Here is a 27,113-nt window from a genome sequence, read left to right as displayed (position 1 = left end):
AAAGATAACGTAAAGCGTATCATGTCCTTCCTAGATTTCCCAATCAAAAACTCAGTGAAATCCCAAGTCCTCAATAGCCCCCATGCTTCCTCTTTCCCTCAGAGTTAAGTCAGAGTACAATCACAGACAAGTAACGTTTAATTGCATTCAGTGTTCTGCAGAAAATTCAGATCATCCTAAGTGCATGTGCAGTTTTCTGTGGTGGCAGTGGCAGCTGGCATCTTTCTCCGTATTTTCATTATATCCATTTTGAACCTGAAAATTAAAGACAACAGCAACAAAAACTGCCTTTCTGGGTAGTTTTTATCTCAGTCTTACTTTAAGCGTGCTGACAGATAAATGTTCAGTATCGGCTGAAGCATCACTATGAAAACTGGAGAACATCCATTGCTACAGGACTAGAGAAGCAGTCCTGCTCCTGTACTCGGCATTGGTGAGGCCCCATCTCAAGTACTGTGTTCAGTTTTGGGCACCTCCATACACAAAGGGCATTGAGGTGCTGGAGCAGGTCCAAGAAAGGGCAACAAGGCTTGTGAAGGGCTTGGAGAATATGGCCTACGAGGAGAGACTGAAGGAACTGGGGCTATTTAATCTGGGGAAAAGGAGGCTGAGGGGAGACCTTATTGCTCTCTTCCAATATCTGAAAGGTGCTTACAGTGAGAGCGGGGTTGGTCTCTTCTCACTGGTGACGGGTGACAGGACGAGGGGAAATGGCCTCAAGTTGCACCAGGGTAAGTTTAGGTCGGATATCAGGAAACACTTCTTTACAGAAAGGGTTGTTAAGCACTGGAATAGGCTCTCCAGGGAGGTGGTTGAGTCATCATCCCTGGATGTGTTTAAAAACTGTTTGGATGTGGTGCTCAGGGACATGATTTAGCAAGTATGGTTAGGTTGTGGGGGGACTTGGTGATCTTGGAGGTCTTTTCCAACCTGAGCAATTCTATCGTTCTATGATTTCTGTCACACATACCTACTCAGTAACAGAACATTTTATTCTGTAGAGACCTGTACGTTGTTTAACATAATCTTTGGCTAAATGTGTCTGGCTTAACCAATCATGGCTTTTTGAAAAAGTAGCCAAATATTTTTGCTTGGGGGAAATAAAAGAGCAAATGCCAGCAGGCTACAGGAGGTGTTCTATTTAGCACAGTCCAGTTTGAAATATTCTGTGTCTTTTAGGCAGCGGCTACCTACATCGTGTGCTTTTCTTCCATTCAAGTTAAATGGTCCTCCTGTTACTAATTTAACCTGTGCAGTGCTCTCATTGAGTTTACATGTGGTGGGTGCAGAGAAAGGAGTTAACTGAAAGAGCACTTGAAAGTAAGTGGGATACACTGACCCATGTAGTGGAAATGCTAAGTCACGGCCTGAAACAGTGATTGAGCACCTGATGGGAAGGCAAGGCCAACCTAGGGGAGCTCAGGTGCAAACGATGTACCTGAGTGGAAGGGGTGGAGCCAGGATGCACCCCTTCCCAGACCTCATTTAAGGGTTGGCAGGGAGAGGTGAGGGCATGTTGTTGGACATCCTTGTATACCTGAGGCTTTCTGAAGGTAAGTAGTTTTTTGTTTTGTATTTCTGCAGCTGTTCTATTTGGGCTTATTCTCATTTGCTGCAGTGTAGTGCAATATAGTGCTACCCCACTGTTATTTCTGTACTTTCTATCATGTTTCTATCTGCATTTCTGTCTACAATTCTATGCTTCCAAATAACCATGTCAAGGATTAATTCTTTGTTACCTTTTGTAATTTAGAGAAGTAGTATGGCATTGGGAAAGCTTTTCCTACTAATTAAGTAGTTATATACTAGTCTATAGTAATAGAACTTTTCAAAATGACAGTATGTGGCAGTTATTAATTATAAATTCCAGTGAGGATTGCCAGTTACAATTATGGATTTCAGTTACACTTGTACCTATAAAGGTGGTGTAAGTGAAGGATCTACTTCTTTGATGAGAGCAGAGAGTAGTAGTATTGCAAGCCTCAGGTCTAGGAGTCCTGTGTGCTGCTTCCAGCTGGGGAAGTAGTACAGGAGACAAAACTCACAGATAGTCTTAATGTAATCTGCTAGATTTCTAGACTGAATTGCAGAAGTTCTTTGAAGGTCAGTGCTTTCCCTATTTTATAACTTCTTAGAAAAATGAAATTAGTTACTGTATTGCAGCAAAACTGTACCAAATGCATACAAATTCCCTACTTCATTTGGGAAACAGATCTCTCTCTAAAGATTCTCCATTTATTTGCTTTGAGTGAGATGATGTGTTCAATGAACATGACTGACTTCTGATGTGCTTTTGAGAAACAAGAAAAAATACAGCAATCTAGATTAAATTTGTCATTGCTAACCATGATGACTAGTAACTAGATATGGGATCCCTGTGCCATGTTCTACAGTGTAATACAGACACCAGGGATCTCCTTATTTGCTAGCTTCAGCTGTCTGTTTCTTCCCTTCTGGCAGGAAAAGATGGTGGTTCAGTGCCACAACAGTGGCCACTTTACTCTGTTATGAGTAAATGTATTTACCACATAAACGGTAAATGTATTCCCATGTATTGGAAGACCTGAGACATAGATTAGATATTTCTGTATTCTTTTTCCAAAAGGCTGGTAATTTTTAATTCCATTATGTGAGGAACAAACTCTAACTCTCTCATTTAACATGTGCTCAAGCACACCTCTATACAGCAATGCAGATGAGTAATAGCTAGACAGTAAAGCTGCTTTAATATCATAGAATCACAGAACACTAAGAAGGCTGCTACAAAGCCTCCCTGGAGCCTACTAACTCTAGCCTAATGCCAACTTGCTCATCATTTTCTCATGTGATCCCACCTCCAAAAAAAAAAAATTGGAAAATGATTGGATCTAATACAGTTAAGATATTTACATACATGCATGTGCGTGTGTGTGTATATATATATATATATATATAAATGCATCTGCTGTATTGGGAAGGGATTGCACTAATCAACTCCCCTGCCTTCATCCTACTTGCCTTAGGAAATGTTAGACTGTCTGACGTAAGGAGATATTTAACAGGATTTAGTTCTCATGTGAATTTCAACCTCTTCTCCTGTTAGGAAAACACTGTACCAAATGTAGGTGGAAATACAGTAAGTGGTGGTTGTTCAAGAATTGCCTTTCTCTTAGATTTCTCAATTGGGAGATCAGAGGAAAAAGCTCTCACATGACCTATAAGTGTACTGACTCTAAGAGATACAGCACAGTGCTTATGTATATGCACAACTGAATTGCCAGCTTGTTTTCCAAAGGTGTATCGGTGCACATCTATTCACACAGGATATTCAAAGGTTCTGTACCTTCAGTTCTGTGCTCCTCAGTTTGCCATAAAGTTTGTAGTTTTCTCCTCTAAGACTGCTGCATTCCTCTTCCTTCAACTGCAGGTGGTTTTTTTCTTTTGTTTTTAATCTTGAAAAAAAGAACAAAATTACATGAGATTAGTGGGGAGAAAAATCAATCGCAAAGGGGAAATGCAGAAGGCAGAGGGCAGTTTCTGAATTGCTGGGAATTTCTGCAACCCTTTATTAATCCTTTATAGGAATTCACGCAACTGTCATGTCAGAAATTGGCCTTTGATACTTCCTTAGGATGAGAAGCTGCTTGCACAGCACTAGCTACTGAGTGTAACCTCAGTGTAAAGATTAGCGTTCACACCATTACAAGTTTTATATGGTTTTGTATGTCTTTATGTACGTTCAAAGAGCTTATAATGAATCAAACACAGAAGGAAACTTGTGGCAGAAGCTGTATGGCAGCCAGATAACCATCACAAGTATTTCTATGGTTTTTATTTGCTTGTCTGTTTCTATCATGTGTAGTCTCTACACCTAGCTCTGAAGCTCTTTTTTTCCTTGTGATCTTCATATAGCTCTGGTCTAATACACCAGTTTTGTACTGATTTCATCTTTCTGATGAGCAGCTCCTGAATCCTGTACAGAAATGTGCCATTACAGAAAATAAAATTAATTTCTCAACCATTGTTAAACTTACCTGTCCTGAAATGATGGATTCTTTCTTTCTATAATGCAAGTAGGATGCAGAATGGACCTTATTTTTGATGGCTGGAACCATCAATAGGGTTTTGCCATGAAGTCTGGCATTGCAGAAATGACATGGGAAGTGTGCCATAGCGTGGGTTCTTTGTTTTTGAGATAGCAGGGGAACCAGTGGTGTCCCATGATTCTGATATTCTAGTGATATTTTTATCTTCCTCTGTGTGAAGGAGTATTTCACATTGCACACTACTGATTTGCCCACCATTCACTGGACAGAGAGGCAGCCTTTATGAATACTGAGGAGAGAAATATTTAGTCCATCTTCAAATGCTGTCCTCCTATACGTGTTCTTCATTCTACTTCATGCTATATTTGAAGGAGATAACATCAAAGTTCTTCTATGTGCTTCTGAAAGGCTTTTCTTTCTTCAGTCTCAACATCCTCAAGACATCTGATAGCAATGAATAAAGCTTCCTGTGTGGCTGGAAGCCAACAACAAACCTCATTTCTCTCCTTTTTGACTTTGTCTTTTGCTTCGCTTTGATCTTCAGCATTCTTTTTAAACTTGTTTACGTTTTCTTCCAAATACTGTTGCACGACTATTTTTAGCTCTTTAGAATCGATCTGTGTTGGCTCCTTCTTCTGATTCTACATCATCTTCCTGGTCACACCTTCTAGACCTGAGTTCCCTTCCTTAAGCATCAGTTTTCCCCAGTCTTTAATCTTGTCTAAAAACAAATCATCACACTATAGATCTGTGAATTGGATTTGCTCCTGCTGAGCTTGCTCTAGCTCCCTGATGTCCGCACTAAGGTTCTTGGTTCTCTCACAAAACGATAGTTTTTCCAAGTGGTAATTGGGGTATTTTGTTCCATACGTAGATAAGGATTCCTTACAAGGACTTGGACAGGGGCTTCTTTTTCTATGGGTGGAGAAAATGCCTTTATTTCTTGTGTCCTTGCTCATATTTATCTCTGGAAGCAAGTGACGCCTTGAAATGCTGGAGTGCAAACTCCTTATCAGCTCTAGGTGTTTCCTGGGAAGACAACCACATTTTACCATCAACTATTTAGAAAGAAAATCACGTTGTCTTGACAGGTATCTATTTAGGGAAAGCAGAAGAGCAATAGAGGATAACTCTGAGTCAGCTTCACCCTTACTGTTACAGTACTATGAGAGTTCTGTCATTCTAATATTAAAAAAGCAAAGACAACACTCACAGTTCTGTTTATTCAAACTACTTCTTTGGTAGCTTCTGGGGATTTTTTTTGTCTATAAAGATAAGTCTGTGTGGGGCAGCATTATAAATAATAAAGGATCTCAGCTTTCTACAGTATTTGCATCAAATTCTAGTGGAGAGTCTAAGGAATGTTGTTGTCAGGTTTTGGCCTAACTACAGAACTCTCTTACCCTTAAAGCAAGAATTAAAACAAAGCAAAACAAACAAAAATCAACCAAGAAATGACAATTAAACAGTTGATTAAAATATTATAAGCATCTCATTTTCTTTCATTTTCAACATTAAAGCAATATGAAATGTCCTGCAGTATAATTTGTAATCTAAAAACATTTTAATTGAACATGTTTTTTTTAAAAAAACAACTGTTTTATTTAAAGTAAACATAATTTGAATGGGAACTTCAGTGAAAATGCACTGCCCCATACGTTCAGAACTTGGGCCCTGAAGGCCACCTCTGGGGTTTGTCTTGGGATGGGAGCTCTTCAACCTCTTTATCAGTGATCTAGACAATGGGATCAAGTGCACCCTCAGCATATTTGTTGACAACACCAGTCTGAGTGGTGCAGTTGACATAGCAGAAAGAAAGGATGTCATCCAAAGGGACTGGACAAGCTTGAAGTAGGCCCACGTGAACCTAACGAGGTTCAACAAAGCTAAGTGCAAGGTGTTGCACTCGGGTTGGGGCAATCAGCAATATCTGTACAGACTGGGAGAACTTGCTGAGAGCAGCCCTATGGAGAAGGACTTGGGGGTTCTGGCAGATGAAAAGCTTGCAGTGAGCCAACAGCGTGTATTTGCAGCCTGGAAGGCCGAATGAATTTTGGGCTACATCAAAAGAAAGGCGGCCAGTAGCATGAGATTGTTCCCCTCCACTCTGTCCTTCTGAAGCCCCATCTGGAGTGCTGCATCCAAGGCTGGAGTTCCCAACACAAAAAAGAGGTGCAGCGCTTGGAGTGGGTCCATATGAGGGCAACAAAGCTGAGCAAAGAGATGGAGTAACTCCAACAAAGAGAAGGTGAAGGAGCTGGGCTTGTTTAGCCTGGAGAAGAGAACTCTCTTGGAAGACCATGCTGGCCCTTCAGTACTTAAAGGGAGCTTGTAGATAAAATGGAGACTGACATTTTACAGTCTGACAGTGATAGGAGAAGGGGGAATGGCTTTAAACTAAAAGAGGAGATGTAGAGTAGATATTAGGTGGGAATTTTTTAGTCAGAGAACAGTGAGGCAATGGCACAGCTGCCCAGAGAAGTTGTGGATGCCCCATCCCTGGAGGGGTTCAAGGCCAGGTTGGATGGCACTCTGGGCAGTCTGATGTAGTTGGTGGCAGCCCTGCCCGCAGGTGGGTTGAAACTAGACCATCTTTAAGGTTCCTTCCAGCCCAAACCATTCTGTGATTCCACAATTCTATGATTCTAATTCAAGGTGCAACCCCAACAACTGCATTTGATGTTCTTCATGCCTCTCTTTTATATTATACAGCTGGGAAGCCTTTATGTTCACATACATATAATGTGTATTGTACTATCTTATAAAGTACCATTTAGAGAATGGCATTGTTGTCATTCAAGACTCCACTGAAACAGCAGGAAAATCTTACCATCACTTCTTCTTGACTAGCAGTTTTATCTGTCTTCAAATTATCCAGTCCTGAAAACTTTCTTAGTATCAAAACTTGAATATATATTGAACAGAGACATATGTATATATATGTATCCATATGATGGGAGGGATGTATCTGGATGAATGAGGAAAATAAGACTTTTTTTTATAGGAGAGTCTTTAAAATGCAGTCCAACGACTCCCCATGTCTATGAATGGCTGTTCATGAGGATCTAGAAGGGGCATCCTCTCACAGATTCTTGTAATTCTTGTTTTAATAGTGCATTCTCCATTCATGCTTTCTTCTTGCCAGCCCAGTATTCTCCTTTGATATACTGGATCTTTTCTGCCTATAGGTCCCTCCTCTGGGAAAAACACTGTGCCTGCAGCTGAAGACTCCTTCCAGCTGGCCACGCAGAAAGGTGTGTTGCTTCTTTGGCAAGTGCTTCTATGACTTAGTGACATGGTTGTTTTCTGGGAAGCATCTTGAAATTTTATAGAGCACCAAAAAAGAATTAACTTTCTTACAACTGTTTCAACCAATATTCATGGAAATAACATAGTTATGAAGAAATACTTTGTTTGAAAGTTAACATGATGTATAGATCATTTTTGTTTGGGAGCCACCTAGCCAATACATAATGCAACTACATCATGTTCACAGCAGCACTGAAGAACTGCATTAGTTTCTCTTTCTGATTTATGTGTGCTGCTTTGATTTAAACCAAAATGTGTATAAAGCTGAAATACAGCCTACCATATTGGATTAGCAAACAATGCAAACATACTGCATGAGATGGAGGAGATCCTGGCCTCCTGCTGTGCTTATGTACATAGAGAATAAAAGTAAAGGGACTGCAAAAAGCAGAGCAGCATTAATCTAAATGTCCAAGACAGCACGAGCAGGATTTTTTTTGACAGCTGTATTAACTTGCTTGCTGCCAATCTTTGATCTGTCACTGCAGTGAAGTCAGATCCTGAGCTCAGCTGAACCAGCTGAGGCTAAGTCTCAAGAACAAACTATTTGCTTTGTAGTTATCTGCTCACAGCTATTTGTGCTGTTTGTCTTGTGACAGCTTATTGTGATCGTGGTCAAGAGAAGACAATTCTCAGCTTGGAAGAAGGTGGAAAGACTCGGCTATTAGGGAAGTACTTCACTCTTCATTCTACTGGCAGAGTAGAAGGGAAACTTGGCAGTTACAGCAGCTTACTTCTAAAGCTGTAAGTTCACTGAATGCTGCCCTTACATTTCTTCTCTACGTGATCCCCATTCAGCAGGGATGTAGATATTATGTATGTTATTTCCTATGTTCAGATGTTTTTTATATGAATGACCTAATTTTAAATCCCTTGACCATGCACTCTCCCACTCCTGTGCCTCTTCTTGTTCTGTACACTCTCTGTTTTTCTCCCTTCACTCATGCCACACCAGTAAGTTATAAGAAGCTGAACTCAAATCCAAAATGGGGACAGCTGATTTCATTAGTCTTTGCATGAGCCCAGGGTCTGTGAGACAGCACTGCCTATGAAATACAAAGTACTGCCCTGGCATACTTTGACAGGGGAGAGGGGCATGCTAAGATGTTATAACGACTTTTATCTAGCACGTGGCAGTTGAAATCCCTCTCGTGTTAAACATCACCCACTGAAACATACCACGTCACGTTGGTGGATTCACGAATACACGTTCCTTCATGGAGCTGCCAGTCAGTCTCTTCTCTTCCCTTTGTGTTCTGCGTTTTGTCCTACACATACAAAAAGTGAATTGTTAGTGGCCCTCTTGAATTGCTTTGCCTGTGAAAGAGTAAGACTGCAGTTATCCCAGAGCCCCTGGGTACAGTTTGTGGACCCAGTTTCCCATCTTCTTGTAAATCAGATGTCCTTACTGTACATAACAGGCAGCGTTAAGTATTTCCTGCATACTTTGTGCATCTCCACGAGCAAACAAATGTCGCAACCCTGAATCTTTTGTTAACATAACTTAATGCAGTCAGAGGCAGAGTAAGGGAGGACAGTTTTATTTGAGGAAAAGCACGGAGCTGCAGTGTTCTGAGACATGTATGAAGATTCACACCTAGAGATTAGGGGTGCTACTTGGTAAGACTGTCACCTCTCCTTACATGTGCTGTCATGTGGTGACTGCCACACAACTGCTATGCTGTCCCTCCCCCTCCTGCTAACTTGTGCAGTGCTCAGTAAGGAGTAGAGGGCCTGAAGTTCATATTTTTCTTCCCTGAGTACCTGCAGGGAAATACTAAAGCTATCTCTTTAGCAAGATTGAAGACTGAGGGTAGCATCCTCCTATTCCCCTGAGGGAGTAACTGTAGGGTATGACTGCCTGACTCCATCCTTCTGATCTTGTTGGATGCAGTCTCTCTAGCCAGTGAAGCCACTCTTTCAGTAAGCTCTAAATGCTCATGTATTTTTTCTTCCTTGTTCTCCAATGCTACAGTACGTAGCATTGCATTCACTTTCAAAGATGATAATTAACAGCGAGGTCCTTAAGTGTACGCTCAGCTGGTTTTGTTCAGCATTTAACACAGCACAATGAAACAAGATGGTAATTCCTGTACAAGACAATGCAATAATAACAGAGCAGTTTACTTTCATAAGGAATCTGCTCTTCCACACCTCCCCAGTAACAAGGCAGGGAAATGACTTGGATGTATTAGCAGCTGTGAAGGGCAATGTGCCCTTCAGTGTAACTCCTTGTCTGGCTGAGCCCACCCTTGTCCAAGCAGGACAGTGGCACGCTCTCAGGCACTCAGGCCTCGGATGTCTGTCTACGGTGAACGCAGCTCTTTGGAAAGCAACTGTCCTGTTTGTTCAGATTGCCATTGCTCTGGAGAGAGCAGTGATAGAATCACAGAATGCTTTGGGCTGGAAGGGACCTCAAAGCCCACCCCGCTCCAACCCCGTGCCACGGACAGGGCTGCCCCCCCACCAGCTCAGCTGCCCGGGGCCCCATCCAACCTGGCCTTGAACATTCCCAAGGATGGGGCACCACAGCTTCTCTGGGCGGCTGTGCCAGCGCCTCACCACGCTCTCAGCGAAGATTTCCCTCTGACGTCTATTCTAAACCTCTGTTTTACTTTAAAGCCGTTCCCCCCTGTCCTATCGCTATCAGACCGTGTAAGAAGTCGCCTCCCCTCCTGCTTTTAAGTGCCCTTCTCTTCCTTATTCTCTTCTGCCTTACCAGCTGACCTCATATCAGATAATATAGGCACAGCATCCGCTCCATTTTCTATTTACCATTTTCTTAATCCGGGGGCTTGAGGACGCAGCGCTCCCAAGGCTGCGTTATACGACGTTATCGAGACGTACCGCGGGCGTGCATTCCTTAACCATAGCAGCGGCAGTGGCTCCACCCCCTCAACGCGCCGCTCTGACGTCAGACACACGTGACCGTTCGTCCTCGATGCTTTCTGTCCCTGTGCAGCCGCCGTAGGGGCTGCCGGCAGTGCCGGGCGGCCGCCGCCATGGATTACCGCGCCGAGGTGATGAGGCAGGCCGTGCCCGGGCAGTTCGATGACGCGGAGTGCTCCGACAGGTGTGTGGGCAGGTAGCGGGGCGCGGAGGGCGCTGGGCTTTAGCGTGGCTGTGTGAGGCGAGGCCGGGCGGCCCCGGTGAAGCCGTTCGGGTTCTGTTTGGAGTGACGGGGATCCTGCGGCGTGCTGTTAAAGGCCGTTCTCTCTCGTCCTGTCGCCGTTACCCGAGAGAAGAGGCCGCCTCCCACCTCCCCACAGCTTCCCTTCAGGTAGTTGTAGTGTGCAATGAGGTCTCCACTGAGCCTCCTCTTCTCTAGGCTAAGCAATCCCAGTTCCATCAATCGCTCCCCATAAGCCTTGTGCTCCACACCCTTTGCAGCTTCGTAGCCCTTCTCTGGACATGCTCCAGGGCCTCCATGTCTTTCGTGTTGGGAGAGAACCCAAACTGAACGGAGCACTCTCAGCATTTAGTATTTCATAGATGGGTGAAGTGACAGGCATGTCCTGGAGAGCTAACATCCCAGCAATGCTTGCTGGGGTAGGTATACTGAATTTGTTGTAACCATAACAACCATTTGTAGTTACATCTGGCTGTGTTTGTTCAAAGTGACCTTACAGAAGATGCAGAAACAATTCAGGAAGATGAGTTTGCTGGGAATTGCCAGTCAAGCTTGTGCAGAGGAATCAACACGAAGGAAGGAGATAGCGATGATGACAATGCTGATGAAGAGGAAGATGATGATGATGATGACTGGGACTGGGATGATGAGATGGGAAGACTCATGAAGTGCCACACTACTGCTGCTGGATGCAATCCACAGGTATGCTGAAGGCTATTCTCTGAGTAACAACAGTATCTAAAAGCAGGTGATACTAACCCAGAGGTTTTGTTCTATTTTAGTATTAAGTTGAGCATCGATTCCAGTGGAAATTTGTCACTGACAGAATCACATTTCTTTGCATCTGTTGTTGTGCCATGCTGTTTGTGTAGTCAAAGCTGCATTTGGCTTCCTTGTCTCAAATGTTTTTGCTGGATTCTCTGTGTTTCTGCAGTTTTCCTTTTGGTCCCCAGCTTTCTCAGCCTTTCTCCCTTTGCTCGCCCCAGTCTCTGCTGATGTTGCTTTCCTTCCTGGAATTTGTCCTCTGTGATTTTTAAGCATCTTCCCTACTCTTCCTGCTGAACGTTATGGCAGTATCTGCTTGTCACATCCATGGATTATGCTGTGTTGTTTAACACTGACAGGCTGCTAGGTACCACGGAGCCACTGCATCCACCTCTTCAGCAGGACAGGGAGAGGAAAGAACCAAACAAAACATAATAATAAAGAAAACAAGAGCCTTGTGGTTTTGAGATAAAAGGAGTTTAATACAAGAAAAAAAAGCAAAGGGCATCTAGAAGCAAAAGAAGCAGCAATTATTCTCAGCTTCCCATCAATAATGTTCAGCCACTCTTGGGAAGCAGGACCTTCATAAGTGTAGCGGTTGGTCAGGAAGGCAAGCATTTTAATAATGAAAGCATAATGTCATATAGCATGGAATATCCTCCTGGTCAGTTTACTTCAACTGTTCTGGATGTGTCTCACCCCTAACCTTTGGAGGTTTTGGCTGGCCTTTGGAGGGAAAACTGGAGAGAGTCTTGATGCTGTGCCAGCACTGCTCAGCAATAGCCAAAGCACTGATGCGGTACCAACACTGTTAGAACTACACATACAAAGCACAGCATTGCATGGGCTACTGTGGGAGCCATACCCAACTCTGTCTAATAACAGTAGCAATACAGATGAAAGAAAGTGCTGGAAATAGGTGGATTTAGACTGTATGTTGTTGGTGCAGAATGCAAGGCCCTTGAAAATGTGACAATTAGAATCCTTTGTCCTCTCAGCGTGGCCAGTAGAGGTTCAAAATCTCTCTGTTACCGATGCCAGCATAACAGAATAATTGAGATAAATGAGAGTGGTGCTGATGGTGGTATACTGCGTCTGACTTAAAGCACCTGTGTGATTTACTCCTGCCTATTAGCATTTTTTGCTGTCCAGTGTTGGTGAAATGGTGTGCAGAGACCGTGTTTAGCAAAGACCATCTGTAAAAAAGGCACCATCTTGAAATTCTTTCTGTTCTTTATCTTCTCAGTTTTTGTTCTTGTTTCTGACTGTTACTCCTTTTTATTATAAAGATGAAAAAGTGTTTGTATGAGAGGTTGGCAGCTCAGTTTTCTGACTAAAAGTAACCCTGAACTGGGGCACTTTTTGGAATCCATTTCCTCCCTCATTCTTGTTTTCTGTTTAGAGCTATAGGCATAGGCACTTGAGCTGACGTTTCCTATGGTGTTGTCTGTCTTTGAAGGGACTGTTTAGAGAAGGCAACTTACATTGACAAATCCTTTGTTTCAGGCAAATAGACAGACCCCTAGTTGCTATTCAGCAAAAATGTCTACCCCTACAGACAAGGCTTTGAGGAAATTTGAACATAAAATTAATTTAGGTGAGTATAATTGTGTTGTCTTCTTTTAAGAAAACAGATACCACTCCGTGAGGTTCTCAGGCTAATTCTGCTTGCTTTAAGCCAGTACTTACTGGAATGGCAGCTAACTGTTGCCAGATAGATTATAAAGGGCTTTTGTGTACTTGAAGTTGCCTTTGGTCTTTGTTAACCAGCTGTCGTATCCCTTTTTCTACCCGTTCAGAGCCAGATAATTCTTTTTCTCTTTACTTCCCCAGGTCACACAAAGTATTTCTTCCATAGCCTCTCTGTAGAAGCAAGTTGTCTGGGCTGAGGGAGACCAGCAGCTTTCTGCTGCAATGCATTGGTCATTCTCTAAGGTGCTGCTGCAGCTCAATTTTTTTTAGAGGATTGAGGTTCCCTGTGGTATTAATGTGGTACTTCATGCAACAGTTATCTGATAGGTAGAGGTTTTGAGACAAGAGATTTCTCTCCTTTCTTGTGGACGTGTTGTTTACCATGTAATGAAAATGGCTGCTCTGCTCAGCCTGTTAAGAAAAGTTGTTTCTGTGACTGGGGCTTTTTAATGGAACAGTAAACAGTTGCATTTCTTTCATAATTAAGTGGTTCTAAAACGAGAGCTGCAAAGAATGGTACTGGTGTGTATAGCCAAACAGCAGTTTTACGTAGTTAACCATCAAACACCATTTTGAGTATGCTGTGGGAACAGAATCTTGGAAACTACTGTGTCCTCTGGCATTGGATTTGTGTAAGAGAAGGGCAGATGAGTTTAATGGTAAAAATGTAATCCAAAGAACTTAACTTATGGTTGGCATTGCATCCCCAAGCTCATGAGACTACAGCAGCTGTTGTTATGTTGTAGTCCTACTTTGGAGTGTAGTCCCAGCAGATAGCTAGGTAAACTCGTGTTTAACTGAACTTCTGTGGTAAGCTTCTATCTTTCAAGCACCCAACTGGCTTGTTATACAGAGATCCATCTGTGTTTGAACGTTGCGTTGTGGCATATTGACTGTCAGGAGAATTGCAGAGGCAATTCCAAATAGAAAGAAGTTTCTTTTCCTCTCCATATCTCATGTGTTTTTCAGATAAGCTGAATTTTGATGACTCTGTTATCAACCGAGTCACAGAAAAGTCTAGACAGAAGGAAGCAGACATGTGAGTATTACACTGTCTCTATGCTCACTGACGTAATTTGAACTCAGAAGAGTTCTTCTTATTCCCTAGTTTGTTCCTGAGATGTGAATAAATGTACTAAGGAAAAGAAAACAAACTTCTAAGCAAGCGGTCAGCATGCAGCTTGCATCTCAGTCTTAAACTTCTTTGATTTCCAGATCAGTTTCCTAAGTAGTTCCAACGTTGTGATCTTCTTGTCCCTGAAGTGAAGACAAGAACTAGCTGCAATAGGGAGGGGCACTGATGCTTTTTGGGGTTCTTGGGTTTTTTTTCCTGCCTGCAGGAGAATACTTTGCTGTTGTATGAACTGAAGGCCTTCCTTTTTGAGACTGTCTTCTTCTCTTTGAATCAGAATGGCGTGTTTTACTTTGTTAAAGTATGTGTGGGTTTATATCGCTTTATTTTCTCTAGGTGCCGAGTCAAAGATAAGTCAGACAGAGCAACAGTAGAACAAGTAAGTCCTCACTGCATCACATTTCTCTTTTGACTGGAATAAATAATCTGGAATCTTGAAATCATTGGTAAAGTGGCTCATGTAGGAGAAGCCTTGCCTTGGAACTCAGTTTCCCTTCTTATCCTAAAGAAGCCTGTTGTTGCTCTCTTTCTTGTATGAAAGTTGCACTTGCTCCCGTAACAGTTTTGGAGCTCATTTTTGTGCTTAGCATCATGATTTGATGGTACATGTAATGCAGAATTCCATTTTAAGCATTTGTTGAATTCCAAGCATCAAACAGGAGATGCTGGGTTTGCTTTCTTTCCATCTTTTTTTCTTAAGGAAGACTGAAGTTATTACTGGCCCAAGGCCATATAGCTGTTCCATTTAAGTTATGTCTGCTATACCATATTTTACCATCTGGTGTAACTGTAAGTGGGAAATCATTCTCATAAGTCTGTTATGAAGCTAGCTCAAGGACATGTACTTGTTTTAATTATTATTTTTTTAAATAAATTGAAGTGTTATTGTAAAATCGTGGCAAAATTCAGTGTGACAGCTGTTTGAACTATTGTTTGATCCTTAAGAATAGCCTGATGTCATTGGTCCTTTAGTATAGTACTAAGAAGGGGCTGGAGGAGTAAGTAAGCTTAATTCTCTTCACAGGGGACACTTGTGGTGACTGTTCTTTGTTTAACTTGAGGTGTTGGATCCAAGGACCCGAATGATTCTGTTCAAGATGCTGAGTAGAGGCGTCATATCGGAAATCAATGGCTGCATCAGCACGGGGAAGGAAGTAAGTGTTGTTACAAATGATGTGATAGCCTCTTTCTCAAGATATAAATGGAAATGTTTAGTTTTACTGCTGTTATTTTTGTTTGTTACTCTGTAGGAAGTTATTTTAAGATGTAGTTTATTTTAAAGGAGATCAGTTTCCCCGACAAGGAAGGATTTCTCAGAATACTTAAATTTGCTGTTCATTCTGTGTTGCAACTGAAGTTTTTTACAAACTCTGTATGTATGTACAGTATTAAACAGTGCCTGAAAGACATACAAATATAGGTTGTTCTTTCTTCATACAGCACTATTGCATGTGAATCATATCAAACTTAAGTTGTTTTACGAAACTAGCATGCTTGTGCACTGCTATTATCAAGTTATATGGCAGATAATTAAAACCAGACCAGAGTTTTCCAAATAGGTTAATAAATGGGTTTTGGGATGCTTTGTCTTTAAGCTGATCTGGTTTTCTTCCAGGTCCTTGGATGCTGATTAAAGGCATACTTCCACCCTGTGTAGTGGTGTCAACATGAGATACTTGGACCATGCTTTAGGGCCTAAGTAGTGCATGAGTTCCAGCAATTGTCTGTACAGAAGGCGTTGTTTCAATCTCAAAACATGGATGGTGTGGAATTCTCTAGCTTGTTGTTCCTTCTGTTCTGCGTGTATGCTCACACCATTGCTGTCTCTGGTAGAAAGAGACTGCAACTGCATAAAATCTTAGAAACTCAGCTGAGTGCCACAGGGGGGCTGAAGTGCAGAGGCTTCGCAGGTATTTTCCAGAATGTCAGAAGAAAGCAGATTGTGTCAACTTAAGGCTTTTCTTCAGTGATGTTTCTTCCATTTTTAATCCAATAGGCTAATGTGTACCATGCCAGTACTGCAAATGGAGACAGTAGAGCAATAAAGATTTACAAAACCTCTATTTTGATGTTCAAGGATCGGGATAAGTATGTGAGCGGTGAATTCAGGTGAGTTGGAGTTTGGCTTCATTTTGTTGAGCAAGAGAGGTTATTTGAAAGGTGGTGAAATGACGAGCTCTAATACTGCATTGATTGGCTAAGGGTCCTCTTTATCTTTCATTTATGTGCTTTAAGATTTCGTCACGGATATTGTAAAGGCAACCCAAGAAAAATGGTGAAGACGTGGGCTGAAAAAGAAATGAGGAATTTAATAAGGTGATTCTTCCAGGTTTTATTTCATCATGAAAGGTAACAAACTGATGTTACGGGAGGTGCTCTCCTATTGCTGGATCAAGGATATTACTACACTTCATAGTCTCTGGAGTATTCTGAAAAGTGTCTTAATCTTCTCTGTGGGAAGGAGGAGAAGGGGGAAAAGATGAAATACTTCTCTGTCTGGCTGTTTGTGCTCTGAGCAATTTGACGTATACACTCTCTGACTTGACTGAAGAGTGAGGAGGAGCTAGAAACAGCTACTGCTGAGTAACAGTGCACTGTGTAATACAGGTTAATCCCAGATTAACAGTGCAAAAATCCTTTGTCTGACCCAGGGATGCTTAGAGAAGGATCAGTGCAGAATGATTGTGGGGGGTTTCTTGCGTTCATTTTTCAGTTAGTCTTTGTATCTATGGATTCCTTGAGCTGAGGAGCTCTTACAGTGTCTGATGTTTAAAGCAAGAGAGCTGCTATAGGTGCTATTGCAATGCAAATAGTAGAGTTAGTTTGTATTTTTCTTTTTTATGGTTTTGTTCCTCTATTGCAGGTTGAATACAGCACAGATACCTTGCCCAGAGCCAATTATGCTAAGAAGTCATGTGCTTCTCATGGGCTTTATTGGTAAAGGCGATAGGTGTGTATCCTTTGAAAATAACAATGATTCTTCTTATTAGTAGCTTTCCACAAAGATTTATTAAAAGCAAACCAACACACGCTTTATGTACTATTTCTTTAGGCCTCTGAATTTAACATGTTGCTCTGATGTGTGTATGCCACCTGTAGAGTACCCAGATCTTTGCCAGCTACTACAGCAGAAGGTCTGCATGATTCTGGAACTCTAAGCAGAGAACAAGAGCTAGAAAGGCTTCCTAATTTCGTATGAAGATAGATTATCATTTTGTAGTGCAAACGTTAATGTAGCGCAGTCCGACTTCTTAGCTCATGTTGGAAACAGAGCTACAGTATCAAGCTTTGCTGCCTTTCATGCTAATTTGCTTGACACACTGAGTGAAAGGATCGTGTACAACAATTAACATATTTGTGGCTGGTATGAAGAAGAAAAGTACTCACTTTCTATTATTTCTGTTGCAATTTAAAGGCCTGCTCCTCTGCTGAAGAATGCCCAGTTATCTGACTCGAAAGTCCGGGAGCTGTACCTGCAAATCATCCAATACATGAGAAGAATGTACCAAGATGCCAGACTTGTTCATGCAGATCTCAGTGAATTCAATATGCTGTATGTTTTTCAACTTTGAATTGTGACATCTGAACATGTGACATGTGTTGGCAACCTCTTTGCATAAATTTAGGGAGTACTCATCTGCCTGTGGGGGAGGGTGGAGTCCTTTTTGTGACTGTTTTTCCATTTATCAATTAGGTAGCTTTTAACCCAACCCCTTGCCAATCTGCCTCTGGTATGTGAGATGCATGCTTGAGAAATGTGTTGTTTGCTGCTTCATAAGATTGAAACACACTTTGTTCCCTGTCCCTCAATAATCTCCCATGTAAGAGTGCTGGAATCAGCGCAGCCCTGCATGTTTATCCACAGGTACCACAGTGGGGATGTGTACATCATTGATGTGTCTCAGGCAGTGGAGCATGACCACCCACATGCACTGGAGTTTCTGCGAAAGGATTGTGCCAATGTTAATGGTGAGTGCACTGCACTTGAGTGCTTGTTCTGATAGATGTTTTTGTGTTGGTGTTTTCTTTGTGCGTGTGTTTGTTTTTAGGAAGGTGAACTGTATTCTTTCTTACATTCTTTGATTGATGTATAACTCTGGCTGTAGAAGCTGCCTGCTCTCCTTCCTAGGTTCTTAAGGATTGTTCAGGGTGCTATCTTCTATGCCAAGTTCAGCAGACAGTGCAGCCTGTTTAGCTAGAAATCATCTGAATCTCAGATTTACAAGAGAAAGAAGGGGTCAGAGTCCTAATCTGCAGCAGCATCTGCACTGATCTTAAATTCCCTTACATCTGAAGGACTGTGCAGACATACTGATCTGTGAGTGTGTAATCCCCAGCTGGAATTCCTCAGTTGGCAAGAGTTGTGTCGCAAAGTTTCTTTCGCTTATTTGTCACATCAGCTTAGAAGGTAAAGGCATGGAGTAATTTATTAGAGGTCATAGACTTGTCATAGTACTTTGATTAACAGGATACCTTTATGGTGTTTTTGGCTAACAAATGTTAACTTCAAAGGAGTGTACTTACGATATGCAGGAGACACATGTTCTGGTAGGCGGCTTTTCTGCCCAGGAACATGAAATCTGTCACAGCAGACTGATTTCCCCTCCTTCCTTTCCTTACTATGATTTTTCCAATTGTACAGAGACATTTGAAAGTCTGAAGAAATTATGTACACTTTGATGCTGTGTATTTGTCAATACTCAGTATGCTAACTGTTTCTTTTCCCTCTTTTCTTCTCAGCCCTCTCCATTACTCCCTTCTGACTCAGATATTTGCACCCTTGCTCTTTTTATTATGCTTTTTGGCTTGTTTTCCCTAAATGCCATTGCCACTGTGACTTGTAGTGTTCTTGGTTGTTTATCCTTTTTTTTTTTTTCCTCATGCCACTGCAGCTTTCTCTGTGTAGTTCTCTTACAGAGATTGTAAAAGACACCTTCTAGCTGTGGGCACTGCTAAGACTTTGTGGTTCCATGAGCACGGAGAGCTGCCACCAAACTAAATTTTTTCTGTTGTTTGTTCTGTGATTAATTTCTCACGGGGGAGATATCTTCTGAGAGCGTTAGTAGGGAGAAATTACTAAGCAGTCCTCAGTCTGTTTCACTGCTGTTTCTCAGTACTGAACCAAAAGCTCCAAAATCATTTATGCTTGGCTCGTGAAAGCAATTCTGAGCGTGGTAACTGAGAAAAATTCTGATATGTTGGTGTGTCCCATGTGTCTTTCCATTCAGGCGGATTATAAGCAGGCTGTACTGTTTCAGTGGGTATTTCAGAATGCACAGAAGTTTGAGGTCTACGTTCCATATTTTTTGAAATAGATTTTCATCTCAGCCACTGAAAATACTTACATCTATCTCAAATTGTTTACTTCCTTCTCTTCATCCCCTACTCCATTCAGTGTGGCTCCTACTGAAGTTGATTTGTCTTTATATTTACTCACTTGGATTCTTTCAGTATTTACCACTTTTCTTTCAGTATTTATCACTTTGGGAAAATTATGCTGTTTTGTTGTTGTAACTATCACTGCTGCATATATTCCACAGCACTTACAGTTTTTGTCTCTGCCCTTGATTTCTGATAGGCTTTTTCCAGAAGCACAATGTTGCAGTGATGACTGTGAGGGAACTGTTTGAGTTTATTACCGATCCTTCTATCACAAGTGAGAACATTGATGACTATCTATCAAAGGTAAGACCACATGGCATTGTTGCTTACATAGGTAAACTTGAAGGATGAACTCAGAACTAGTTCAAACCCCTTCATTTTGTTTGCTCTATATCCTGCTGTTCAAGTTGACTGGTAAATGAGATTTTGGATGCTCTGCAGGTTAACGCAGGGTGGGCTGAGTGGAGAAGGGAATGACTCAGAGCAACATTATTGGGGGGGGAATGGTCTTAAGCTGAGACAGAGGAGGTTTAATATTATCTTTAATAGTATCTTAATAGATATTAAGGGGAACTTTTTCACACAGAGTGTGGTAACGCACTGGAACAGGTTGCCCAGGGAGGTTGTGGATGCCCCATCCCTGGAGGCATTTAAGGCCAGGCTGGATGTGGCTCTGGGCAGCCTGGTCTGGTGGTTGGTGACCCTGCACATAGCAGAGGGGTTGAAACTCGGTGATCATTGTGGTCCTTTTCAACCCAGGCCATTCTATGATTCATTCTATGATTCTGTGATAGGAAGAAGAGCATATTCTAGGACTAGGCACTGCTCACTGTGTTCCCTTTCCTGTTATCTCTTGTAGTAATGTAGTAATTAATGCTGGACTCGCTACAGTTTGGTTTAGAAGGAGCTACAAGCTTGATTTCCTCGAATTAATAGTGCAGATCTGCAGTTCTAAGTGTGCTTTGCAGAAATGTTGGCTACCATTAGGTGTCGCTCAAGGCATTGCCATAGGGAAGTTTTGTGAGTGAGACCGAAGTGCGGGGAGAAATACAGATGGGAGTAGTTAGTTGGATTAAACGATGCGATTCTGAAGAGTGATAACTGTATTGTTTTATATTTCTTTAGGCAATGGAAATAGCATCAAAAAGAACAGAGGAGGAGAGATCCAGTCAAGATAAAGTGGATGAGGAAGTAAGTGAGGATTTTTGTTCCTGCTATGAAATGAAAATTAGCCTGTCCTCTTCTGAACAATGAAAACTGTTCTATTTGGCAAAATGCACCGTTGATAAACAAAACACTGTGATACTGATATGTCCTGAACTAGTTGAGATTTGAAGGATTGAGGGTTACAGTGTGTAAAAGCTTAAGCGACATTGATCAGGTGCTAAAAGGCAAATACTCAGTTACCTAAAGTGGTGTGTTTGCTTGTATCTAGGTCGCTTGATGTATCTTCCACTTCGGGTTTAGTTAAAAACAAACACATAAAACCCAACTAAGTGGAAATCTGATTGTGTCAATGTTTTCAGGCTGGCGATACAGACCAGGAGAGTTCACATGATATTCAGATCCATTGACCAAATTGCCTGTCTGCCATTGTTCCCAGTCCACTTCACTTCTTCCACATACTATTTTCTCCCTTGCTTTTACATATAACGAGAGCCGTCTTAAGTCTTTTCTGTTGGTATTTTTGAAAACCACTGATGTTGTGGGAAAGCTTGATGTAACGATGATGTAAAGATGAAACAATTCATTGTTTGTCTTTTTTTTTTTTTCAATCTTACCTGTCCGTTTGAGAAGAGTTTAAAAACCAAAAAATCACACGCACACACAACAATAAAACAGCACCTTAGTGTTGAGCAGAGCTTATATCAGCAAGAACCTCTTTGTACTAGTTCACCCAGCATTTATCCTTGGAGTCTGTGTTGCTTGATACACCAAAGACATTTTCTCTTGGGTTTTACTGACTGCTTCTGGTTCAAACTTGGCCAGCTAAAGATTTTTGTTTCCAGAGATATCTTGAGCATACATCTCCTTTTGAATTAGAGGATCAGATGTTAGTTTTTTCATTATAAGTGCTCTTAAGCAGACAATTTATCCCTTTGCACGTGTAAATGGACTGTAATGTCCTGTAAGAGAGATGGCTAAGTAATAGCAAAGTCAAAGTTCCCTCTCAGACTTCTCAGTTTAGCTAAACTAGCTTGTACCACTTCTCTTAGAGAAGAACAGATGATTTAGAGCACACCCTTTGGAGACAGGGTCTGTGCTGTCTGCACAACACTTAGCCTAGTAGTTAAGATCATAAAGTGTGCTTAATTGGTTCTACGATTGAGTTGATACTATGGAAGAGAGAAGTAAAATACTTCAGTCTGATCTAGTAGTATTTAAGTTTGCTGCAGGGCAGTCTGAAAACAATCACCTGACATATGTTGTTGGTGCTGCAGTTAGGTTCCTGCACCTGTATAGTACTGTGAAACCTTTCTTGAGTTGTAGTGTACATTGAAGCAGGTATTATTACATAAAGACATTAAGTTGTAATAGCATGTTTTAATGGAATTGTCTCCCAAGGGCTTTGCAAACATAACAGTAAAAACACTGGGGAAAATTCTTACAGTATGAAACTGAATCAGCTGGGAGGAAGTTGGAAGGATTGGAGAAGTTCCTACATGGCTGCTAGTAATGATGCTAGCATAGGAGCCTTATTAATGACGAACTGCAACAGTGCTTAGGTTGCATGTGAAGAATCTGTTCCAGCAAAATAAATAAGAATAACCTGCAATTCAGATGGTGGTGTGTACCTGTTGTTTGTTCTCAGCTTCTCAAAACTATGAAATCGCTTGTGGTTGTTTTTTAGTGATGCATAATTAGTACGGAAGAACATCATGAAACTATATAAATCAGTAAATCTGTTTTCCCTTTGCTTTCCTAGGTGTTTAAGAAGGCTTACATACCTCGAACTTTGACTGAAGTTAAAAACTATGAGAGAGATGTGGATATAATGATGAAATTGAAAGAAGAGGATTTGGCATTGTGTGTTCAGCAAGATAATGTGAGTGTGTGTACATGTGTGTGGTGTAGAGTACTGAATCTACTGTCATACTTACAATTCTCTGGTTAGTACTGATGCTTACATTGTTATCTCTTTTTGAGACACTCATTTTCCTTGGATAGAAACATGTAAGGCTCGCGTTTTGGTAAAATAACTTTCTTTCTGTGTCTCTGAGTGTAGATTCTCTACCAGACCGTGACGGGATTGAAGAAGGATTTGTCTGGTGTTCAGAAGGTGAGAGGGCCTCTTTGAAATCCTTCATTTTAGCCATTCTCATAAAAGTACTTAAAGGAATACAGAGAATGCCTCATCTTGCAGCTGTGACCATGGAAGAAGCCTTTTGTCTACGGAGTGACTGTTTCTGCCCATTATGTGGCAGTGGTGTAGACTAAGTGGAAATATAAATCAGGGAAGGGATCAGGCTATGGCGCAGTTTCCAGTGTTGATTAAGAATAACTGTGTTTTGCAGTGCAGATGCTTGTGTTTGCACTAAAGTCTATGTACAGTGCCCCCAAGGTAGATTTTGGTATGATCCAACTGTAATCAAAAATTGGCTTTCATCTGTTAGCAAATTGCTGTATAACTTATGGAAATCAGCTTGGGAGTGCCAATACATCTGTACTGTGAGCCCTAACCTAAAAGCTCCTGTGTTGTGTGTTCTAGATGTCTTGTTCTTAGTTTGAATTAACCTCTTTTTGACTCTTATTGACTCAGCTATAGCTGTAGTAGTAGAGGAAATGACACAAGTTTGCTCAAGGGTTTCTTTGTAGAAGATTGTAGATATAAATATATATGTTAAAAATACATATATTTTACTCTTAGGCTCCAGAGTTTGGGTTTGAGATAAACTCCCTCTTGATACATCTTGCAGATTCCTGCACTTCTAGAAAAGAAGACAGATGAGTCAGAAACAGGCTCTGATGATGGTGGCAGCTCAGAGGACTCTGATTCAAGCTGTAAAGAATCTCGGCATCCCAAAGATCTTCCTCCTGCAGTTACTATGGATAAAAAGGTCAGTTGTCCAGAAATTGTACACTCTTTCCTACATCTGCCCACGTCATAGGAAAAATCTACACCTAGTTTGTCATACTTCTAGTCTGAAACAAGCTGTGAGCTTTAACCCCCTCTGAAGAGCAAGAGCAGAAAAACCAAATTTCATTATGGATGCTTTATTAATGATGTTTTTGTCCAGAGGAACATTATACCATAGCATTCTCTAGCCTGGATAAAGCTAGAAGGGAGAACTCTACAGAGAGCTTTAGGGCTATGCAAAGCAGAGCTTAGTGAAGCCTGGGAGGATCTTCAGTCCCTCTGGCTACGCTTCCAGGCTTTGGTGTGCAGGTTGATGGACGTGGTGAACCACTTTTGTCCAGGAAACTGAGACCACCTGATCTATGCAGCTGGAGAATTGGTGACATTGTACTGCAGAGGCTTTTGTCATACTGTTGGTACAGACTGACAAGCATTGCTGTGGGGAGAAGACTGAAAGCAGGTGTGCAAGGGAAATAATGTGTTTTTCAGGTTTTGTTTTCCAAACTACAGAACAAATATCCTCAGTTCTTGTGATGCTGTTCTGTGGAGTATCCCCTATGGGTGAGAGCCTCGTGGCATAACAGCATTTTTAGGTGCTGTACAAAAGAAAGGTGAAACTTGCTTGGTTTAAGATATTAGAGTTGTGGGGTTTTGTTTGTTAAATTTATGGGTTTGTTTATATTTTTTTCTTTTCTCCCTTAGGAAAGATAGTGGGCTTCAAAGCCATGAAATAAAATGGCAGTGCTCTTTTAGATACTTTTTGTACTCCCTGTATGAAGCAGGGAGGCTTTGGTCACTTCTCAGCCTTACGGATAAGTCTTGGCTGTCTAGCAGAAATTTCAGTGTATTGCAGTCACATAGCATCCTTTTTAGCCAATCTTGATGATGATTGGATTACTCTGAGTTACCAGAAGTTACTGGATCAGTATTTTTGTTTGATGAGTAAAAACGCATCCTACTGTAGCCCTAGGGCTAGCAGAAAACTTGCATCAGGCTTTCTATTGTAATCTTTGCTATAAGTAGTGTGAGTTGAGTGCCTCTTGTTGCTTTTCTTCAAAGGTTGCATGAAAGTCAGGTTTTAACTAGTTTGAATTTCATACCGTCATTACCAGCGTGTAATTCCACCCCACATTATACTTCCTTTTGCCTTTCCTCTCCCCACCCCCAAAGTTATTTTCATTATACCCACATTTTTGATGTGATGTATTAATTAACTTAAAGATTGATAGCCCTGCTCACAACCTCCTATTCCTGCTGGCTTTGAATGAATGGTGTTTTGGTTCTTTCTAGGAGAGGAAAAAGATGGTTAAAGAAGCCCAAAGAGAAAAGAGGAAAACCAAAGTCCCGAAGCATGTGAAGAAGCGGAGAGAGAAGACTGCAAAAATGAAGAAGGGCAAATAAGATCAACTTTGGCTTGAGAAATGGACTGATCTGTTTCTGGTTAATGGGTCACCTTCTTTTATAATTAAAAACCTTTATTTACATACATACAGTACTAACTGTGAGGGTGGTCTCAGTGACAGTGCGGTGTGATTATTTGAGCAGAATTTATGCTATGGCTTTAGCAACAGGAAAGTGTGAATTTAATGCATTTGTGCTTTTAAAAATCCTTTTCACGTGCAGATTCAGCCCGTTGTTAAATTTGCACTGATTTGTTTGCAGCATCTTCCTCTCCTGCCTTACATTGCACGTGTGCTGGTTCAGTTTGTTCCAGAGTGTTGATTTGATTCAAACAGATTCTTGGAGGAGGGGGAACAACAAAGATGGAAAAGCTAATTCAAGTAGAGGCCTGTTCTTCTGTACTGTGAAGACAGCAACTTAAGCTAGCTGTCCTCTGCAGGCTGTTGCAGTTATTTGCAGGTAACCTTGCTGCCTCTCTGTGCTTTCATCACTTTTTGATGTTATCTTGCTGAAAGCTGAGTTTCATGATTCGGGAGGTAACTTTCCTCCACTGCCCTGTTCCCTTTTCAAGCAGCCAAGGAGGCATACCTAAACAGACTAAAGCTGTGACATTTTTGTGTGTGTGTGTGTGTGTGTGTGTGTGTGTGTGTGTTGACCCCAGCATGGGGCAGTATTGCTCTTAAGGAAAGTAGGACACACCTTTTGTAGGCTGGCCAAATGAATATTTGACATCAAGGTTGCATTTGTTCAAATTCAAGGCCCTCTGGGTGGAAAAACTGCGGGGGGAGCTGGTCGTGGTGTGCCTCAGCATTACCAGTCCATGTGCTGAGGTGTAAACAGGGAGGAGGTGGAAGAGTTTGAAGAGTCCTTTGTGTTGGAGCCAAGGTGCCACACTCAAAACATCCCACCTTTTCTCTTGGCAGCCACTTGGGCCACTGAGGCCGACAGAAGCCTTGAGAGAGGTGTCGTCCTTGTTCATCAGTCATCTTTTCCTGCTGTCAACAGTTTCAGGACTCCCTGCGCCAACACAGACAAGGGCTCTGAACTCAGTAAAAATCTTGATTTTTGTTTTGCTATTTTATGGGTGGAGTGGATGCCATGGGGACTACGCTTATGGGACACACACTGTTTATGATGGAAGAAGGCCATTATCCATCAGTGGGCATCAAGCAATGATGTGTTGGCCAGAGGCACGGTGAAGCTTCCTTCTCTGTTCCTCCCCTTCCACACCCATAAGAGATTGCGGGATGGTCACAGGCAAAGACTGAGATGTTGGCCAGTTGCACACATGGTTGCTCCACTAAGGAGCACGTTTCCGCAAAGAAATGTGGTCTGGTTGCACTCTTCAGCTTGACCTCTACAACCCCTTATGTTCCTTTGGTTGGAATTATGATCAGTGCTTCCAGACACCTCCCTCCTTTTCTCCCTGTCCCCACAGAGACTGACAGACTGTTACGTACAGTGTTTATGTAAGCGTAGATGGGATTGCTGGAACATGTTGGGAAGCAAGACTGGTTTTGCCTCAGCAAGTAGGGATGTTTGTTGTGAGACCGTGGAAAAAACACATGCAGTTTGGAAAAAGACATTACATCAGGTGCAAGAAAGGTGACTACCTCTAACTTGGTAGTGAAGGAAGGGAGAGGTATAAGACCTATATCCTGAGATGAGTAAGTACTGTTGATGGCTATTTTAATTTTGCCAGGGGCTGAAGTCCTACTAGCTGCATGGACATATTTTCTGCTTTTGCTTGCTATCATGAGAGCTTGTATAGTGACATAATCAGGCAAGGTGGCCTTCATGATGGCTGCAATGAATATGTTGTCTTGGGTGCAAAAGGTTTTGTGCACTTTGCCATTGAATCACATTGTATCAGTCACTCTTCTCTGCTGACAAATTGACAACTCTATGGTGTATCAGTGATAACATCCATGTTTCATGGAAGTGACGCACCGGAAAGTGAGAGGGGGAGGCTGGTGGTGTTGGCAGGGAGTTGTGTCCCTTCTGTTGCTTTCCTCTAGCAAGGAGCTGTGCGCTGGGCAAACCTCAGCGTGTTTTGTGAAGTGGGCCAAGCCTGAGTGAATCTGACAAACTCTGCACACTCCAAATTCAAGTAGGCCACCAGTGAACTTCTCTGCTGGAAAACTGATTTGTGGCTGGCTGTGAGCCTGGGGTTGCCAGATGCAGAAGCAGCTCCATTTT

General features: G+C 41.8%; 1 protein-coding gene and 1 long non-coding RNA gene across 3 annotated transcripts; one reads left to right on the top strand and one right to left on the bottom strand.

The window, feature by feature from the left end:
• Positions 1–6,974: 6,974 nt before the first annotated feature.
• LOC124417766 lies at positions 6,975–10,223 on the bottom strand. Its single transcript, XR_006937204.1, has 3 exons — positions 10,110–10,223; positions 8,514–8,602; positions 6,975–6,993 (listed from the first exon to the last, which is right to left on the bottom strand). It is a non-coding gene; the product is annotated as an uncharacterized LOC124417766 (long non-coding RNA).
• Positions 10,224–10,304: 81 nt separating this feature from the next.
• RIOK1 (RIO kinase 1) lies at positions 10,305–25,008 on the top strand. 2 transcript variants are annotated; one of them, XM_040696278.2, is made up of 17 exons: positions 10,305–10,407; positions 10,953–11,166; positions 12,736–12,826; positions 13,891–13,960; positions 14,390–14,432; positions 15,115–15,207; positions 16,050–16,162; positions 16,289–16,369; positions 16,917–17,003; positions 17,469–17,606; positions 17,919–18,022; positions 19,632–19,738; positions 20,561–20,626; positions 22,362–22,481; positions 22,662–22,715; positions 23,353–23,493; positions 24,804–25,008. In XM_040696278.2, the coding sequence occupies exons 1-17, from the start codon at positions 10,337–10,339 to the stop codon at positions 24,912–24,914; spliced, it is 1,704 nt and encodes a 567-aa protein (XP_040552212.1). In that variant the 5' UTR covers positions 10,305–10,336; the 3' UTR covers positions 24,915–25,008. The 2 variants fall into 2 exon arrangements, with proteins under 2 accessions (XP_040552212.1, XP_040552213.1); XM_040696279.2 differs by lacking the exon at positions 16,917–17,003.
• Positions 25,009–27,113: the final 2,105 nt, after the last annotated feature.

Source organism: Gallus gallus, chromosome 2, assembly GCF_016699485.2.
Source record: "Gallus gallus isolate bGalGal1 chromosome 2, bGalGal1.mat.broiler.GRCg7b, whole genome shotgun sequence".
Lineage (NCBI taxonomy): Eukaryota > Metazoa > Chordata > Aves > Galliformes > Phasianidae > Gallus > Gallus gallus.
Note: the sequence above shows the minus strand (reverse complement) of the source record. Positions and strands in the feature narration are given on the sequence as shown.

Excerpts from the sequence above, each read along its gene's own strand:
- RIOK1 (XM_040696278.2), top strand. The coding sequence starts at position 10,337 with ATGGATTACCGCGCCGAGGTGATGAGGCAGGCCGTGCCCGGGCAGTTC. Across the intron at positions 13,961-14,389 it reads AGACAGAAGGAAGCAGACAT|GTGCCGAGTCAAAGATAAGT; the intron begins GTGAGTATTACA and ends TATTTTCTCTAG. Across the intron at positions 16,163-16,288 it reads TATGTGAGCGGTGAATTCAG|ATTTCGTCACGGATATTGTA; the intron begins GTGAGTTGGAGT and ends ATGTGCTTTAAG.